Genomic DNA, 18,172 nt, shown 5'->3' on the forward strand with positions numbered 1-18,172 from the left:
TCAAATCACTATTGTTACTTCTATAGAGTAAAAGGGCCCCACTTCAGGAGTCTGCTCTAAAGGCAACTTGCCTGAAGTAATTGTTATGTTGTCTCTGGGAACTCCAGTTTGTAAAAATAATTGAACAATGAACCAAATGACAGGATTTTGCTGCTGAAGTAAACCAATATGTGACATCACTAGTACTCTTCCAAGAGTACGAAAATTAAAACAGGTTGTTGCACTTAAATCTCGTTTTTGCTAAGCACTTGGTATATATTACTTCACAACCCTGTAATACAGGCATGTATTATTGTCCCCATTTTACAGATGGGAGACTGAGGGACAGAGATTTGCCCAAGGCTTCCCGTTTGAAATCTGAATCAGGGAGTTCATAGTTCAGTCTCTTTACCACAGCACTGTATTACCTAGGCTGAATTAGAAGCTAGGTATAACTTGGGAGCTCCAAGTTTCTTTTTCTCTCCCTTTCTCTTTATTTTTCAACTTAATTGGCCGCTCTACACAATGACAGGGCCACATAGTGTGCCAGTCAGGGTTTCCATAACCTTTAAAAACAAAAAAGCAACAATCCAGGTGATCTTTGAGCAGTGATGGGCAAATCTGCAAATTCGAGTTTCTCATTTTGCTTAACTTAAAGTCAGTTCACATTTCTGCATCAGTTTCTGATTTGCCTTTAAATCCCCACACACATTTGTTAGCTCTTTAACCTGCATGTATCCTGACAGACACTCAACAATCCGTAAAGAGCAATGAAAGACAGCAAGAAACAAAAAAGAGAGAAAAATTCCTTGTAACTTTCCTCACAAAAGATTTTAAGAATATAAGAAGAACCTACTGGACCAAGTTAATGCCCAATCTAATCCACCATCCTGTACTCACAAGGGCCAGCTGGATGCCTGCGGGAATCCCACAAGCAGGATTCGAACACAAGAGCGCTCTCCCCTCCTGCAGTTTCCAGCAACTAATATTCAGAAGCGTTACTGACTGTCTCCGACAGTATTGGTAAAGCATAGCCTTCTTGGCCAGTAGCCACCGATGGAATTTGTCTAATCTTCTTTTAAAGCCATCCTAATTGGTGGCCTCCTGCCCACCTAGCAGTTCGAAAGCACGTCAAAGTGCATGTAGATAAATAGGTACCACTCCGGCGGGAAGGGAAACGGCGTTTCCGTGTGCTGCTCTGGTTTCACCAGAAGTCATGCCACTGTACGCCGGCTCCCTCAGCCAATAAAGTGAGATGAGCGCCGCAACCCCAGAGTCGGTCACGACTGGACCTAATGGTCAGGGGCCCCTTTACCCTTTACCTTTAATTGGTGGCCACCACTGTTTCCTGTGACAGGGAGTTCCGCAGTTTAACTAGATTAAACTACAAAAGACTACCACAGCACCAGGTAGGTTCAAGGAATGCCTTCAACTACTGGGCAGTGGGTCTCTCTCCCCCCTACCCCCCCACCTCAAACATTCACAATTTCCTACAGATGGATAGGTTCAAGCTTCACTTATATGCCCCACAAAATCATTTGTCACTAATAATAATAATAATAATTTATTATTTATACCCCGCCCATCTGGCTGGGTTTCCCCAGCCACTCTGGGCGGCTTCCAACAGGACACTAAAATACAATAACCTATTAAACATTAAAAGCTTCCCTAAACAGGGCTGCCTTCAGATATCATCTAAAAGACTTGTAGTTGTTTTTCTCTTTGACATCTGGTGGGAGGGCGTTCCACAGGACGGGTGCCACCACTGAGAAGGCCCTCTGCCTGGTTCCCTGTAACTTGGCTTCCCGCAGCGAGGGAACCGCCAGAAGGCCCTCGGAGCTGGACCTCAGTGTCCGGGCAGAATGAAGGGGGTGGAGACGCTCCTTCAGGTATACTGGGACGAGGCTGTTTAGGGCTTTAAAGGTCATCACCAACACTTTGAATTGTGCTCGGAAAAGTACTGGGAGCCAGTGTAGGTCTTTCAAGACCGGTGTTATGTGGTCTTGGCGGCCGCTCCCAGTCACCAGTCTAGCTGCCGCACTCTGGATTAGTTGTAGTTTCCAGGTCACCTTCAAAGGTAGCCCCACGTAGAGTGCATTGCAGTAGTCCAAGCAAGAGCATGCACCACTCTGGCAAGACAGTCCGCAGGCAGCCTGCGTATCAGATGGAGCTGATAAACAGCTGCCCTGGACACAGAATTGACCTGCGCCTCCATGGACAGCTGTGAGTCCAAAATGACTCCCAGGCTGCGCACCTGGTCCTTCAGGGGCATAGTTACCCCATTCAGGACCAGGGAGTCCCCCACACTCGCCCGCCCCCTGTCCCCCAAAAACAGTACTTCTGTCTTGTCAGGATTCAACCTCAATCTGTTAGCCGCCATCCATCCTCCAACTCAGGCTCTGGCCTCTTACTTTGAAAAGATAGGTGATGCTTCGCTAAGAATCTCACATATCACAGCCAAACAGCAAAACTACTGGAAAAAATAGCAGCAGCGTAGATTGAAAGATGCACATTGCTCTCAGATCAAGGAGTATCTTTTCACTATGGGAACCGAAAACCAAGCCGGTAAATTTAGTCATGATTCAAAGTCCATCGCATCATAGTTTGATAAGACATCTGATAAAGTTGTGTGTGTTATTGGGCATAGTTTCACCCAGTGCAAACTAGGGTGGCACCATTGTGGAACTGCACGCCTAAATCAGGATTAAGTCTACCCAGGTCCTTTAAAAACATATAGTGCCCTAGGGAAGAAGAAGAAGAAGAAGAAGAAGAAGAAGAAGAAGAAGAAGAAGAAGACATAATGCTCTCTTCCCCACTTAAAGTCCATCATCTGTACCACAAAGATAAAAGTACCGTATTTTTTGCACCATAACACTCACTTTTTTCCTCCTAGAAAGTAAGGGGAAATGTCTGTGCGTGTTATGGAGGGAATGCCTACGGGTGGCATGCCTACGGATTTTCCTCCTCTAAAAACTACGTGCGTGTTATGGTCGGGTGCGTGTTATAGAGCGAAAAATACGGTATTTTAATACCGATTAATTAATTTGAAATTGTTGGCGCTGCTGGCTCTGTATTCACAGTACAAAACAGTGCATTTATAGCATCATTCCAGGATGGCTTGGGCTCAATTTTCCTGCTCAGTGGATGGTCTTGCATGGATCAGCCTTACCTTCTCACAAAGTTGCTGCAAGGATAATAATAATAATAATAATAATAATAATAATAATAATAATAATATATTTATACCCTGCACATCTGGCTGGGTTTCCCCAGCCACTCTGGGCAGCTTCCAACAGAACACTAAAATACAATAACCTGTTAAACATTAAAAGCTTCACTAAACAGGGCTGCCTTCAGATGTCTTCTAAAAGTCTGGTAGTTGTTTTTCACTTTGACATCTGGTGGGAGGGTATTCCACAGGGCGGGCGCCACCGCCGAGAAGGCCCTCTGCCGCGGTTGGCGTCCAACTTCTTAGAGGGACAAGTGGCATTTATGTGATTACCTAACAACCCTCCCCCTTAGAAGATCCGTCACATCAACTAATTGGCAAATGGGACTAAAAATGAACTGTGTGGGAATAATATAAATTTAAAGGTTTTACTCTGTGAAGGATTTGGAAAGAAGAAAGGTTCTCTTTGTGACGCAGCAAGAATTGAGATTTGATACGGAAAGACAGACCTTCGTTGCAGAGAGTTTGGTCTTGGGGAGGGCGAGCCGAAGATTTGTTATCTGGATGGGATTGTGAACTGGAAGGGGCAGCCCTCCTGGAAAAGACTAATTTACGATGCAACATGTCGGGAAAGTTAACGAGTGGGCTTTCAGACTGTATTTCATCGGAACGGCAAGATGGCGATTGCTTGCTCGAGCGGAAATGCCTGGACTATTGGATGAGAGTGATTTATGAGAGAGCAATACAAAGTCCACACAGAAATACAAATAAGACTGTTTTTTTTAACCCATTTGCGGAGCAACTCAGAGGTGAAGGAAAAGGAAAATGAGTAATGACAAGGATTGAGAAGAGGGGACTGAAAATATCATTGTAAATATGAAAGCAGCAAAAATATTGGAAGATTGGACTCCTGCCGATCAAGAAGCATGGGTACCCCCCACAAAATTTATAATTCAGAAAACAATTGGATTATATGATGTGTATTGTTATAATTTGGATTAATTGGTTTGATGTGTTTAATTTGGTAATATGGAAACTTAATAAAAAAAAATTTTTTTTAAAAAGAGAAGGCCCTCTGCCTGGTTCCCTGTAACTTGGCTTCTCACAGTGAGGGAACTGCCAGAAGGCCCTCGGCGCTGGACCTCAGTGTCCGGGCAGAACAATGGGGGTGGAGATGCTCCTTCAGGTATACTGGACTGAGGCTGTTTAGGGCTTTAAAGGTCAACACATCTTGATAAAAGATGCAAAATGAGTAATACACAATCTGATTTTATAGAATCCCTGTGCACTGAAACCTGCTATTGGGTTTTGCATCCAAGGCCACTCCAACTATTGCCAATGTGGTACCCTCCAGATGTTTTGAACTACAACTCCCATCGGCCACAGCCAGCAGCAGCCACATGGGAGTTGTAGTCCAAAATATCCGGAGGGCATCAGGTTGGGCTACACGGAATAAACACTGCAAAACGACTGCTTCCCCGAGTGGGTGGCTGTTACAGCCCATCACAGCATGCTCAGATGCCCAGGGAGCAAAGCTGGGGATAGGCGGCCAGCTGCTGGGGGAATCCCTCAGTCGGCCACTCAGATTAGTGGGCTTTCCCACCATTTGAATCTTGGCCAATCAGGCCAGGGTGAGTGGGCGGGGCTTGGGAGCAGACTGGAGTGGAGCAGGCTTCACTCTGGTCCACCCCCAGCCTATAAAGGCCAGCTGCACCCAACCCCAGGGACTGTAGTCGGTCGAAGAAGAAAACAGGTGAAATCACGCATCTTTAACCAGGCTTTTGGTTGATTAACAGCTGATACCCCCTTTTAATATTTTAATGTATTTGTGGGGGGATGGGGTTATTGGTCCCCCTCCTTGTTTTTATCATGCAATTAGTGCATTTATATTGTATTTTTATGTTGTGAACTGCCCTGAGATCTGTGGGTGAAGGGCAGTATACAAATTCAATTAATTAATTAATAAGGATGTTATTCTTTATACCCCGCCCATCTGGCTGGGTTTCCCCAGCCACTCTGGGCGGCTTCCAGCATATATAAAAACATAATAGAATGTCAAACATGAAAAACTTCCCGATACAGGGCTGCCTTCAGATGTCTACTAAAAATTCAGATGTCTTCTTCAGATGCCTTCTAAAAATTATTTATTATTCAATAAATAATAAAACAATACACAAACAATACACAACACAACAACACAAGAATGTAAAGCAGCAAACCCATGTTCTTCCACAAAGTTATATAATAAACTGAAGGGACTTCCCGGAGATCTGTTGACGACGGATGGTTACACCATTCAGAAGGGCTGAGGTTAAATAAGATTTTACACCTTCCACCAAATCGATTCATACATAGAGGGGACTAGAACAAAAACCTCAAAAAGTTGTTTGTTCATACGTAACATAAATTTCCACCAAACTGCAACATAGTTTTCTGGATCAGCTTGGCCTCTGAGTCTTTAGGTGGTGAGTCATCTTTAGATTGCTATTTAACACATTTTCATTGAAACTGATAAGACTGAACTGTTAAAACTATACCCCCTGAACCTGCAACAGCACCTAAACTCCAAAGCAACCTTTGCAGACATCTCTTCAACTTAAACATACTGGCCTCAAATGCCAAATCACATTTACACCTCTGGGCCTCTTACACCAATCTATTTCACTAAACAGTGTTAAAGACAGTGTTTGCCTGACTGCTTCACTGCAGACACCTTCAATCTGTGCAAGTCAATTTCATAACCCTGTTTCAGCAATCCTATTATTATATACAATCAGGGCTTTTTATTTGAATCCAGGCTTAGGTAGTTTTCCTTGCCAGGCTTCCCTCTGGAACCAAGGAAGCATTGAATACCTCTAAGTGCCTCTAAGCATGTGCAGAGTGCTTTCCTCTCATTTGCAAATAATTACAACCATCAACTGAAACTCGCAGGAATTTGGGACGGTGCTTCTGGGTTCGAAAGAACAACTTCAGGTAACCTTGAGTCCTGTTAAATTACCTGATGCTTTTGAATTATGGTGCTGGAGGAGACTCTTGAGAGTCCCATGGACTGCAAGAAGATCAAACCTATCCATTCTGAAGGAAATCAGCCCTGAGTGCTCACTGGAAGGACAGATCCTGAAGCTGAGGCTCCAATGGCCACCTCATGAGAAGAGAAGACTCCCTGGAAAAGACCCTGATGTTGGGAAAGATTGAGGGCACAAGGAGAAGGGGACGACAGAGGACGAGATGGTTGGACAGTGTTCTCGAAGCTTATCAGCATGAGTTTGACCAAACTGCGGGAGGCAGTGGAAGACAGGAGTGCCTGGCGTGCTCTGGTCCATGGGGTCACGAAGAGTCGGACACGACTAAACAACAACAACAACAACAATCCATCACTTTTCTCTCAGCCCAGCTCACTTCCAGTGAAGCAGCAAAAGGACAACAGGCAGGTAGGTAAAATGCAAAAGGGCTTTGTAACTCTCATGCGCACACCCCATATTGATGTTAAAATCAGCCACCTTGTCTGCCCCTAAGTAGAAGTCAGTTCAGCAGATTTCCCACCACTGCTTCTCTATGCCAGCAGAAGCTACACCTTTTGAAATTCCCTCCGGTTAAAGAGACCGGAGCTCTACCTGGGCAGGGGGTTGGGGGCAGAGAGAGAGAGAGAGAGAGAGAGAGAGAGAGAGAGAGAGAGAGAGAAGTGGCCATCTTTCTCCCAGAACAGCCTCTACATTTTCAAGTTTCACTAGAAAAGCCCTGAGACAGCAGGTGAATCATTTGTAGGAGACAGAACATACTATGAGATTTAAATCGTACACATCCCACGTCATGCGTTAGGCTTTAAGCCAACTCTTTTCATGCTCCAGGCTGCCTTTCTTAATTTTTAATCTTAAGGCCTCAACTTTGAAGCGACACCTCTTAACAGAACTTCCTTACCTCCCCAGCCAAGGTTTCAAAACTCCGGCAAAGCCTGGGCAAAGTCTCTATTTGTGGCAGGATGCAAACTGGTCACAGAGAGCCTGGACGATTTATCCTGTTGTCATCACCGGGAGACTTGTTTGTCTACTTTATGGGCCCTAAAGAATCATTGCAGCCGGCCACCTGGATTCCTGAGATTTCCACCTCCCTCCTCCCGAGCCATTGTATACGCAGGTTCCAGATTCAACTCTCCCTTCTTCTCGGCGCTGAGTTAAGCAAAGATTGTTTTACCTTACAAAATCCGGAGGAGAGTCTTGTCGACAGCCATGCTTGTTTGGAGAGGTGCTGAAAGAGGCAAAGGCGGCGGCTGCAAAGCAGTGATCATCTCAAACACGTTTACGGGAAAGGAAGGGAGGAAGGAGGACTGAGCAGGCTGTTGCTGGTACATAAGGGAACTGGAGGCCGGCAAATCAGTAGCAAGCCAATGAGGCAGGTGGATTCTGTCTGCTGCCTGCTGGCGCTCAGAAAAGCCAACTGCTGAACGCTGCTCTTAGATTACTGCTCTACCTGCCAATTGCCAGCAGGCCGGGCTACAGACAAGGGCTGGAGCAGATGGGGAAAAAACGGGAAGCGATGGGGGAGCATGAGTCAGCTTTTGCCAGGAGTTTTGGGGAATGCAATTATGCCACACACAAAGACAGGAGAGAGGTTGGAACAGAAGGAAATCCCGAACAAGCAAACACGCCAGAGAAATGCAGCGCCGCGATTTATTACGTGGTAGCCACCGCCACCGCAAATCTCTCTGTAAAGGGACTTGGGAATTAAGCACCCAAGAGGGCAACCCAATCACTGGGAAAGTTTGGAAACAGGACACCTGTATGTCTCTGCCCTGCAAATGTGGAGATCGTGAAATACGGAGCAAATACCCCAGGCCACTTAGAAAGGTGAAATCTGATGCACGTGTGTTGGAGACACCACTGCCACACAAAAGGTGTAAATATGAGATGTTTTGCATCCAGTGGCCACCGGGAACTTAGAGCACACCAGCACAGGGAAAGCCTAGGCAGTGCTGCATAGTGGCTAGAGTGCCAGAGTGGGATCTTGGGAGACCTGTGGCCATGTTGCTCACAGGATGGCTTTGTGCCAGAAAATATATATGTCGGCAAAATGAAATCTAGACTTACAGTGGTACCTTGGTTCTCAAACTTGATCTGTTCCAGAAGTCCGTTCCAAAACCAAAGCGTTCCAAAACCAAGGCATACTTTCCCATAGAAAGTACAGTAATGCAAAATGGATCAATCCATTCCAGACTTTTAAAAGCAATCCCTAAAACAGCAATTTGACATGGATTTTATTATCTAACAAGACCATTGCTCCATAAAATGAAAGCAATAATCAATGTACTGAACTATAAAATAAATAAGACAATATTGTAGATGATAAAAATTAAAATTAATTTTTTTTCTTTCCTGCACTGATGATAGTCATTGTTTGGATGGGGGGGCTTTTATCCATTTCCATAGTCACACAATCAATCAATCAATCAGTAGCTGAACTGGGTTCCACACAGTCACAAAAACAAATGAACCGAAAAAGCCTCAAAAACAAAAACACAAAATAAATAGCAAAATCAAAAATGCCAAACTTAATCCGTAAGGCTTCCGGAATGTTTGAAAATCAAGGCACAGCTTCTGATTGGTGCAGACGCCCTGGAAAGAATAGCTGAAAAACATTTGAAAACTGTTGAAAACTTACTTCCAGGGTTTCGGCGTTTGAGAATCAAGGCTTTTGAGAACCAAGGTACCACTATACTAATATAGATAGATAGATAGATGATAGATAGATAGATAGATAGATATAGATATAGATATAGATATAGATATAGATATAGATATAGATATAGATATAGATATATAATGTGTGAACACCATTATGCCTGTCATTGCACACAACTGCCACCAGATTTACGTTGTGGATTTTCAAAACCCAGCTATAGAAAAGTGATCATGTGCACACTTCCAATTTGGCAGCTTTCTATGTTTACCCAAGGATCATCTGAAAGAAGACTCTTTGTCTTTAGACTAACTAGCCAAAGGCTTTGAGATTCTATGTACCACAGCCTTTGCGACAGAAGTATTACAAATGGTTCCAACCAGACCCAACAATGTGAAGCCAATGCATCTAAAAGTTCACATTTAAAGCTTCCGGTGTGATGAAATGTCTCCGCAGCACCACCCAAAGAGTGGCGGGGGGGGGGGGGAGAAGAAGATGATTAATACTGCACAAAACTAACTCGAGCAGAACATTAGCATCCGCTGCTGCGGCAAGCCTTACAAAGCTACGACTGGATTCATAATCACTGGAACCAAATCCATCTGCTAATTGATTTCATTCACAAAAGTGGGATTTAGTTGATTTACTTTCTTGGCACTCTGTGCCAAAGCTCACATGAAGTGACATTAATGCCACAGCAAAATTAAAGGGGGGGAAGAGAGATTAGGTTAACATGGTTTGTGAACTATTATTCTGGCATCTTGCTTTTTTTGTAAAAATGCCAGATACTCTTGAGGCATAATCCATTAACTCCTGGTAATGAATGAAGAAATGTTATACCTGACTGAAGAATGCTAAAAAGCGGCAGGAATCTTTCCTTTGATTCAGAGGGACTCTGGCTGTTAAGCCTCCTTTTCCTCCTTTAACTCCTATGCAGTCGTACCTCGGGTTACATACGCTTCAGTTTACATACACTTCAGGTTACAGACTCCACTTACCCAGAAATATTACCTCAGGTTAAGAAGTTTGCTTCAGGATTAGAACAGAAATTGTGCAGTGGGGCGCAGTGGCAGCAGGAGGCCCCATTAGCTAAAGTGGTGCTTCAGGTTAAGAACAGTTTCAGGTTAAGAAAGGACCTCCGGAACGAATTAAGTACTTAACCAGAGGTACCACTGTATCAGGGGTAGGCAACCTAAAGCCCAATCGCCTTCTCAATCCGGCCCATGAAAGGTCCGGGAATTAGCATATTTTTACATGAGTAGAATGTGTCCTTTTATTTAAAATGCATCTCTGGGTTATTTGTAGGGTCTGCTTGGTGTTTTTACATGAGTAGAAAGTGCGCTTTTATTTAAAATTCATTTCTGGGTTATTTGTGGGGCATAGGAATTCAATCATTATTTTTTTTCAAAATATAGTCCAGTCCACCACATGGTCTGAGGGACGATGGACAGGCCCACAGCTCAAAAAGGTTGCTGACCCCTGTCCTTTATAGCAATGGCAAACTCCTTCTAAAGGTGCCAATACTTATGTAGGCCAAAACAGCACCATCCATTCACAAGAGACTTGGGTGAACCTCCAGGTTTGCAGAAGAGTGAAAGAAAACTCCAGAAAAGAAATCCTAAGTGATGAGGCGAGAAAACAGGAAGCCTGAACCAAGTGCTCTAGGCACTGCAACATTTTGTTGCAGGGCACACTTTTCTAAAAACCATCTGCTTCAACAAAACCATCCCGCGGCCATTTTAGGAAACAAATCCCCTGCACACAGAAAGCTACAAGAGTGTTGGCTTGGGTAACCTGCTGTCTGCATGGCTCTGGCACTGAAATTTGTGAGTGCCTGACCCCTTCATGGGGAATTTTGTGGGTGCTTAGGCGCCCGGAGCCCTAGGGAGTTGGCACCTATGGAAATCTACAATACCAAGAACGTGTGCAGAGGTGGGCAACTAAGATGATCAAGCATCTAGAAGCCAAGCCCTATGAGGAACGGTTGAAGGAGCCAGGTGTGTTTAGCCTGGAAAAGAGGCAAGTGAGAGGATAAAGGTAAAGGTAAAGGGACCCCTGACCATTAGGTCCAGTTGTGGCTGACTCTGGGATTGCGGCGCTCATCTCGCTTTATTGGCCAAGGGTGCCGGCGTACAGCTTCCAGGTCATGTGGCCAGCATGACTAAGCCGCTTCTGGCGAACCAGAGCAGCGCACGGAAATGCCATTTACCTTCCCACCAGAGCGGTACCTATTTATCTACTTGCACTTTGACGTGCTTTTCAACTGCTAGGTTGGCAGGAGCAGGGACCGAGCAACGGGAACTCACCCCCTCGCAGGGATTCGAACTGCCGACCTTCTGATCGGCAAGTCCTAGGCTCTGTGGTTTAACCCACAGCGCCACCAGCGTCCCAAGTGAGAGGATAGCCATCTTCAAATATCCCAACGGCTATCACATGGAAGATGGAGCAAGCTTGTTTTCTGCTGCTCTTGAGGGTAGGACTCAAAACAAGTTACAAGGAGATTCGGACCAAATATCAGGAAGAACCTTCTGACAGTAAGAGCTGTTTGGCAGTGGAACGGTCTCCCTCAGAAGGTGGTGGGCTCTCCTTCCTTGGAGGTTTTTAAGCAAAGGTTGGATGGCCATCTGTCATAGATGCTTTAGCTGAGACTCCTTCATTGCAGGGGGTTGGGCTAGATGACCCCTGGGTCCCTTCCAACTCTACAATCTATGATGGCATGTGTGGCGTTTGCCCATTCTTTTGAAAATGTCTGTACAGGGGGAGAGAAAGAGTTAATAGCTGGACCAACAGAAAATCCAGAGGCAGAGCCTACCTGTTTATAAAAGGGCTTAGCCCCAGGTTTAGTTAGTTGGTTGGTTGGTTGGTTGGTTGGTTGGGAAAGCAGTTGGCAGACAGATGGAAATAGAGAGACAGTTAGTGCAGTTGGTTCTTGTGTGAGGGGAGGTAGAAGAGTTAGAGACAGAATAAAATAAGACTAAAATAAGGGTGAAGGGTAACAGCGTTTCAAATGCATTTAAAGTTTGTTTGTGTTTGCAATAAACTACAATCTTCATTGTTAACTTAAGAACCTGACTGAGACTAAGTGATTTACCGGGAGGACCTGTTTGGTGGCAGCGGATTAGTGGTGTACGGGTCAATAGTCCGTGAGACGACCGGGGGCTCCGTACGAACGCCACAGTATGACTTTAAGAAAAAATGTGAGATGAATTCTCCTTGATATCTGATTTTATAAATGGGAGAATTGGAGCAGAGGCAGAGGGGAGTAGAGGTGCCCCCAGTCATGTGAGTTCTCCTGACTGCAAGCTGAATTGGTATAGCCCAGACCAGACAAAAGCTGACTACATGAGTGTTCCTCCACAAGCCATAAATATTTGGCTTTTCAGGTAGTTATATATCCACTGCAGACGCAGGTGGCGCTATGGTCTAAACCACTGAGCCTCTTGTACTTGCCGATCAGAAGGTTAGTGGTTCAAATTCCCGCAATAGGGTGAGCTCCCATTGCTCTGTCCCAGCTCCTGCCAACCCAGCAGTTTGAAAGCACGCCAGTGCAAGTAGATAAGTAGGTACCACTGTGGCGGGAAGGTAAATGGCATTTCCGTGCGTTCTGGTTTCCGTCATGGTGTTCCATTGCGCCAGAAGCGGTTTAGTCCTGCTGGCCACATGACCCAGAAAGCTGTCTGTGGACAAATGCCGGCTCCCTCGGCCTGAAAAGCGAGATGATCACCACAACCTCATAGTTGCCTTTGACTGGACTTAACCATCCAGGGGTCCTTTACCTTTACCTCATACTGCTTGGGAAATGGTCCTTCATTCAGTATAAGGTAAAGTCCTTTACCTTTACCTTATACTGCTTGGGAAATGGTCCTTCATTCAAAGTCCATTGAGATTCCCGCTCGCCCTGCTTTGTATGACTGCTGAAACACGATAAAAATCTGTTCTCCCTCACGAGTTGCAGATTACAACACTGTTCTGCGGTGGCAACATGATCAGCCCCAGAGGGGATTGGGGGCTGGGTAGCTGGATGCACATCACTGCTTGTGGACCTTATATATATATTTATCCCATCCATCAAATGGACGTCAGCCTTTGCCCCTATTCGTTTTTATCTACCGTTTTCTTTGCATGCCTTCCAATAACTGTTGTGCGTTTATGGTGACCTGAGAACTCACCTGAGTCAGCTTTGGTTTCCCCCTTCGACAGAAACCGAGGTCCGGGAGTGACTTGTCAGCTATATTGCGGAAAGTTCATGTTCCCCTATCATAAAATGCATGGTGGAGGCCAAGTGAACTGTACGGCAATAAATTAAACCAGTAGATGTAAAACAATATAATAAATGCACTGAAAGGTAGGAGGCAGGGCAATTTGAAAGAAAAGTCAGGCCACTGAGGATCATAGGCAGACTTACTAAGAGGTGCTTATTTTTTCACAGCTAAACAGTATCAGTGAGCAGCACTGAGATAGGCAAACTGCTCATCAAACCAGAGCTCCTTACTAGAATTCAGGGAACACGGGTGGCACTGTGGTCTAAACCACTGAGCCTCTTGGGCGTGCCGATCGGAAGGTCGGCGGTTCGAATCCCCGCGACGGGGTGAGATCCCGTTGCTCTGTCCCAGCTCCTGCCAACCTAGCAGTTCGAAAGCACGCCAGTGAAAGTAGATAAATAGGTACTGCTGCAGTGGGAAGGTAAACGGCATTTCCGTGCGCTGCTCTGGTTTCCGTGATGGGTTTTCCATTGCACCAGAAGCAGTTTAGTCCTGCTGGCCACATGACCCGGAAAGCTGTCTGTGGACAAATGCCAGCTCCCTTGGCCTGAAAGCAAGATGACCGCCGCAACCCCATAGTCGCCTTTAATTTGACTTAATCGTCCAGGTATCCTTTACCTTTAACTTTACTAGAATTCCACCCCCTCTGTGAATTTCTCCCTTATGTTCGCCAGATTATATATGCTGGTGAATTTTCATGAAGACTTAATTTTAATGCAAACTGATTGGAATATGGCAAACTGAAAGAAACCAAGATTGACAGATTGGACTCTCCCTAGCTTTTACTGGTGATCAATCCAGCATCCATGGTCTACTTATCACACTACTCAGTGAACATGACGCAAGCATTTTTGTTTATACATGGAGGTTTATCTGTCTAGAAAGAGCCAACTCCCAAACTCGCAAAATACACTTCCGCTTTATTGCTTCTGTCTGAACAGTCAAATGCGAGGAAGTAACAAATGAATCTCATTGCATCCTGGCCAAAGTATCTTCTGTGAGAATAGAAGTTCAAGCGAGTTAAGGGCTTATTAAACCAACTGTTCTTTTGTGGATCATAGCCAGAACGTACTGAATGTAGGAGAGGTGTTTTGCTGTTATTTGTCAACGTACAGGATACAGTATTTTTCGCTCTATAAGACGCACTTTTCCCCCTCCAAAAATTAAGGGGAAATGTGTGTGCGTCTTATGCAGTGAATGCAGGCTCCATGGCTTCAGCGAAAGCAATGCGAAGCCTCCGAAGCGCAGTGGTAGCGCTCCAGCCGCGCTCCAGAGGCTTCGCGTTGCTTTCGCTGAAGCCAGGAGAGCAAGAGGGATCAGCGCGCACGGATCCCTCTTGCTCTCCTGGCTTCGCTTCGCAGGAGAGGCCTTGCGCAGCTTTCCCTCTCTGCGCAGCGCCCCTTCAGCGAAGCAGGAGGAGAAATGGAAGGGGCTCCGTTTCTTGCTTGGCTATGCGCAGCCTCTCCTGGGCAAGGGGAGCCTTCATCCCCTGCCCGGGAGAGGCTGCGCATGGCTATCCCATAAGCCAGGACAGCCAGCGGGATCGCTGAGCTGCGATCCCACTGGCTGCCCTGGCTTCTAGGATTCAGAATATTTTTTTCTTGTTTTCCTCTTCCAAAAACTAGGTGCGTCTTATGGAGCGAAAAATACGGTAACTAGCAATAGCTTCTCAGGTCATATCCACCCCATGTGTTTAAAGCACAATCAAGCCCCTTTGATTGTCAAGCAGAATCGTGGGACCTGTAGCTTGCCAACGTCACAGAGTCACAATTCCCAGCTCTCTGAACAAACAACAACTCCCAGGATCCTCCAGGACTGTCAGAGTAGTATGATAGTCTTTTATTTATAAATCAGTATGGGAAGAGTAATGCTGACCCAGGAAGTGAAGGGGTGTGCAACTGACCAATGAAAGCAAACAAGCAAAAACTTCTTCTTTTAGGGGAGAGGCCACAAACCAGTTAACAGGGCTAAAAGAGAATCTGGAAGGTGTCCCGGGCCCTGGAAATGGCCGCGCTGCTCAGGTGATGCTGATGAAATGCGAGCTGATTGTTCTCGCTGAAAGGAGTCAGCAAACCACTTGGGCTTGGCTAACATCGGCACTGAAACTGCACGCATTCTGTTTTGTTTTGTTTTTGACCCGATTCTGACTCAGATAAGCCATTCTGGAAGCACAGTGTGCTCAGCCAGGTGAACTGCTCTGCCTCCACCTGCAGAACTCTTGCTATAAAGTGTGGGCGGGGAAAGGGAACTTAGATCTAAAAATAGACCAAATTAAAAGGGGGAAAGGGAGGGGGAGGACAGAGCCCCATGCGTGGCTTCTTTCTCAGGGACTGCTAACCGCCGGTGATCAGGTCGTTAGAATCAGGGTGTGGACTGGGCGGGGTCGACTTTTTTTTCTGTAAATGGAAGAAATTGAAGAACCACAGAGATAGGAGCAACCGATGTCACACAATCACAGAACCATAGAATGGTAGAGCTGGAAGAGACCCCAAGGGCAGGGGAGAAATTAGGCTTTATTTCACCCGGGTCAATGACCCAGTTTGGAACCCCCATGGGTGCCATGGAGCACATTTTTGAGGGGGCGCAATCAGGTGACCCTATGACAGGCATGGAGCCCTGGCAGCTGAGGCGCAGTAGCAAGCAGGTTGGTCTAGTGGGCAGATGGATGGAGGCAGAGGAGCCTATTGGAGGTGGGTTTCATTCATATTCCACACAGGCTCCATGCGCACCCCGCCCCCAGTGTACCCCCACCCCACTCCAGCTGCCCAGTCCATCAGGAGAAACAACACTTGCCCCGCCCCGGGCACCGGCAACCCATACTATGCCACTGCCTCCCCATGCATTTAGATGTGCACATACACATACAGGCTGGGAACCTCACTGGCACCCCTCTGGAGGCTTCACCTGGGGCAATAATAATAATAATGCCAGGCTAGGCCCCCCCCCATAGTTATAGCACTGCCAAGGGTCACCTAGTCCAACTCCATACAATGTGGGAATCTCAACTAGATCATACATGACAGATGGCCATCCAACCTCTGCTTAAAAACCTCCACGGAAGGGATGTTGTGAATTATCAAGGAATTTATTTCAAAGGTATGCTTCCTTGGGAGGCTGAGGTTTATAAGGAAATAAAGGTTTCAGCCTCAAGAACTCTGAGAACCCTGCCTCCTTTTCTTCCTCAGTATGAATGGTATCGTTGGGAGACACCAGGTGAGGCATAAAACCCATCAAGATTTTCAGTCCACAAAGCTTACTCATAAGTAAGTGACATACAGAACACAGGATTCCTTTTGAGAAAAGGTGCATGAGATCAAGTCCTGAAGACTGAAGTCCTATGAACATCTACCATGGATTTGGTGAGGCTTATGTCTGAGTAAATACACACAGGATGAGCTGCTGGGTTCTTCTTTTAATGCAACTCCACCCTCCTATTTGAAGGAGAATTCTTTTTCTCCCCAACAGCCTGGACCTTCTCAATACGTGCAGTATTGTTGAGGGACGCCAGGTAAGGAGGGGTAAAGCCAGTACAGCACATGGCATTTCTGCCTGCTGTAGCATCCTTAAGTGGCCGGCTTGCCAAGACCCTGAGCAACGTTCAAGTGGTCCATCGAAAAAAACAAGTGTTGGAATCACTGCCATTATGTTTAGACTCATTCGCAGCTATCTGGATTGTATTTATGAAACAAAGAGGCTAGGTGAGCAACAATGATCCCTAGGTATTTGATAGCCACATAATTTTAGCAAGCACCACAAGAACTGTGACAGAATTGCAATGGTACGTGTCAGGGAACCGCCATCGGCTCAGGGGCGAGAGGGGAAAAGGCGGATGGATTACAGAGAGCCCCCAAAGATCGTGGGAAGCAGCACTTCCTCAGCGGAGGAAGGAAGCCACGCCTCTAGTGGGGAGGAGATGCAGGGCTTGGAGGATGCAAGGCGGTGCCAGGACACCTTGCCTGGGCAAAGCGGGGAGGAGAGAGGTCCCCCTTTACCCAAGCCTTCCTTGCGCAGTAGGCTTTTGCACAGAGAGGGGAGGCGTAGACTGGGGGTCAAGAAACTACTCTGCTGGGGAAGATTTAAGGACCGCCCAGTCTCAGATTCTGCCAGTGAATGAACAAGACATGGAATAGAGGCACTCCGAATTGTAAAGGTTTTTAGCACCAATAATAAAGCTTTAGAACAGACAAGTGAGGCATCTTGCCTGATTGCTCTCGAGCAACCACCCGATACCCCTTACAGTACGCAACAACCCTTTGCACCTCCATCGTGGCTTACGCTTACCTACCTGCGGACAAGCAGTTTCAACTTCTTGCACGAGCCTTTCACTAAGGAGATGGCTTTCTGCCTGGAACTGCTGAGCTCCACCTCGTTGATGTTCACCACTTCATCTCCAGGCTGCAGCTGAGAGTTCAATAAATCTGCTTTCCCTCCTTCTTCAATCTAGATTGGGGGGTGGGGGCACAAGGAGAGAAACAGAACAATGGTTTCAACAGGATTGCTTTTCACCACGCGCTCCTTCTTCCCACCCTAGAGAAATTAATGAAATTGTTGTGGAAGTTCAAACTTATTTCTACATGCCGCACGAATATAAAGTTGATGTTCTCAGCCCTGCTGAAATTTTACTCAGTTCTCAGCCCCAAAGCTCTTGCAAGATTTCCAGAAACAGTATTTCACAGCCTCCTTTGGCAGGTTCCCCCCACCCTAGTGCTCAGTTGTTCCTACTGTTGGGAAGCACAAATCTCACAGGGAATTCTATCTGTCACCAGATCCTAATACAGTATTGTTGAGTTCCAGTTGTGCTTCTTTTGTTTCAGTACTTAAGAAATATCAAGAGATGGCGCAATGTATCTGCCAAGTTGAATTGTTCTACCCAGTTTAACAATTTTCTTTCTTTCTCTTTCTTTCTCTTTCTTTCTTTCTTTCTTTCTTTCTTTCTTTCTTTCTTTCTCAGAACCGTTTGTTTGCAAGGAAACAGCCTGAACCTTGAAACCAAAAGTCAACAAGACACAGAAATCAGAATGTGCCAGGACTCCTCAGCTTGGTGCTTCTGGCCTGAAGCGGAACAAAACTTCCTGAAACATATGCGATG

At 46.0% G+C, this 18,172-nt stretch overlaps 1 protein-coding gene across 3 annotated transcripts in view; it reads right to left on the reverse strand.

Moving 5' to 3' along the window:
* The window catches only part of SHROOM3 (shroom family member 3), a 219,849-nt gene that overhangs the window by 153,075 nt on the left and 48,602 nt on the right, over nucleotides 1–18,172 (reverse strand). For 2 of the 3 annotated variants that reach the window (XM_081020646.1, XM_081020647.1), the window contains exon 2: nucleotides 17,369–17,523. In XM_081020646.1, the coding sequence (XP_080876772.1) occupies nucleotides 17,369–17,523 (155 nt within the window). Of the gene's footprint in view, nucleotides 1–7,339; nucleotides 7,433–17,368; nucleotides 17,524–18,172 lie in introns of those variants that run through there. The other variant, XM_081020653.1, reaches the window with a different exon arrangement.

This window comes from Podarcis pityusensis (genome assembly GCF_964106645.2).
Source record: "Podarcis pityusensis genome assembly, chromosome: 9".
Taxonomy (NCBI): Eukaryota; Metazoa; Chordata; class Lepidosauria; order Squamata; family Lacertidae; genus Podarcis; species Podarcis pityusensis.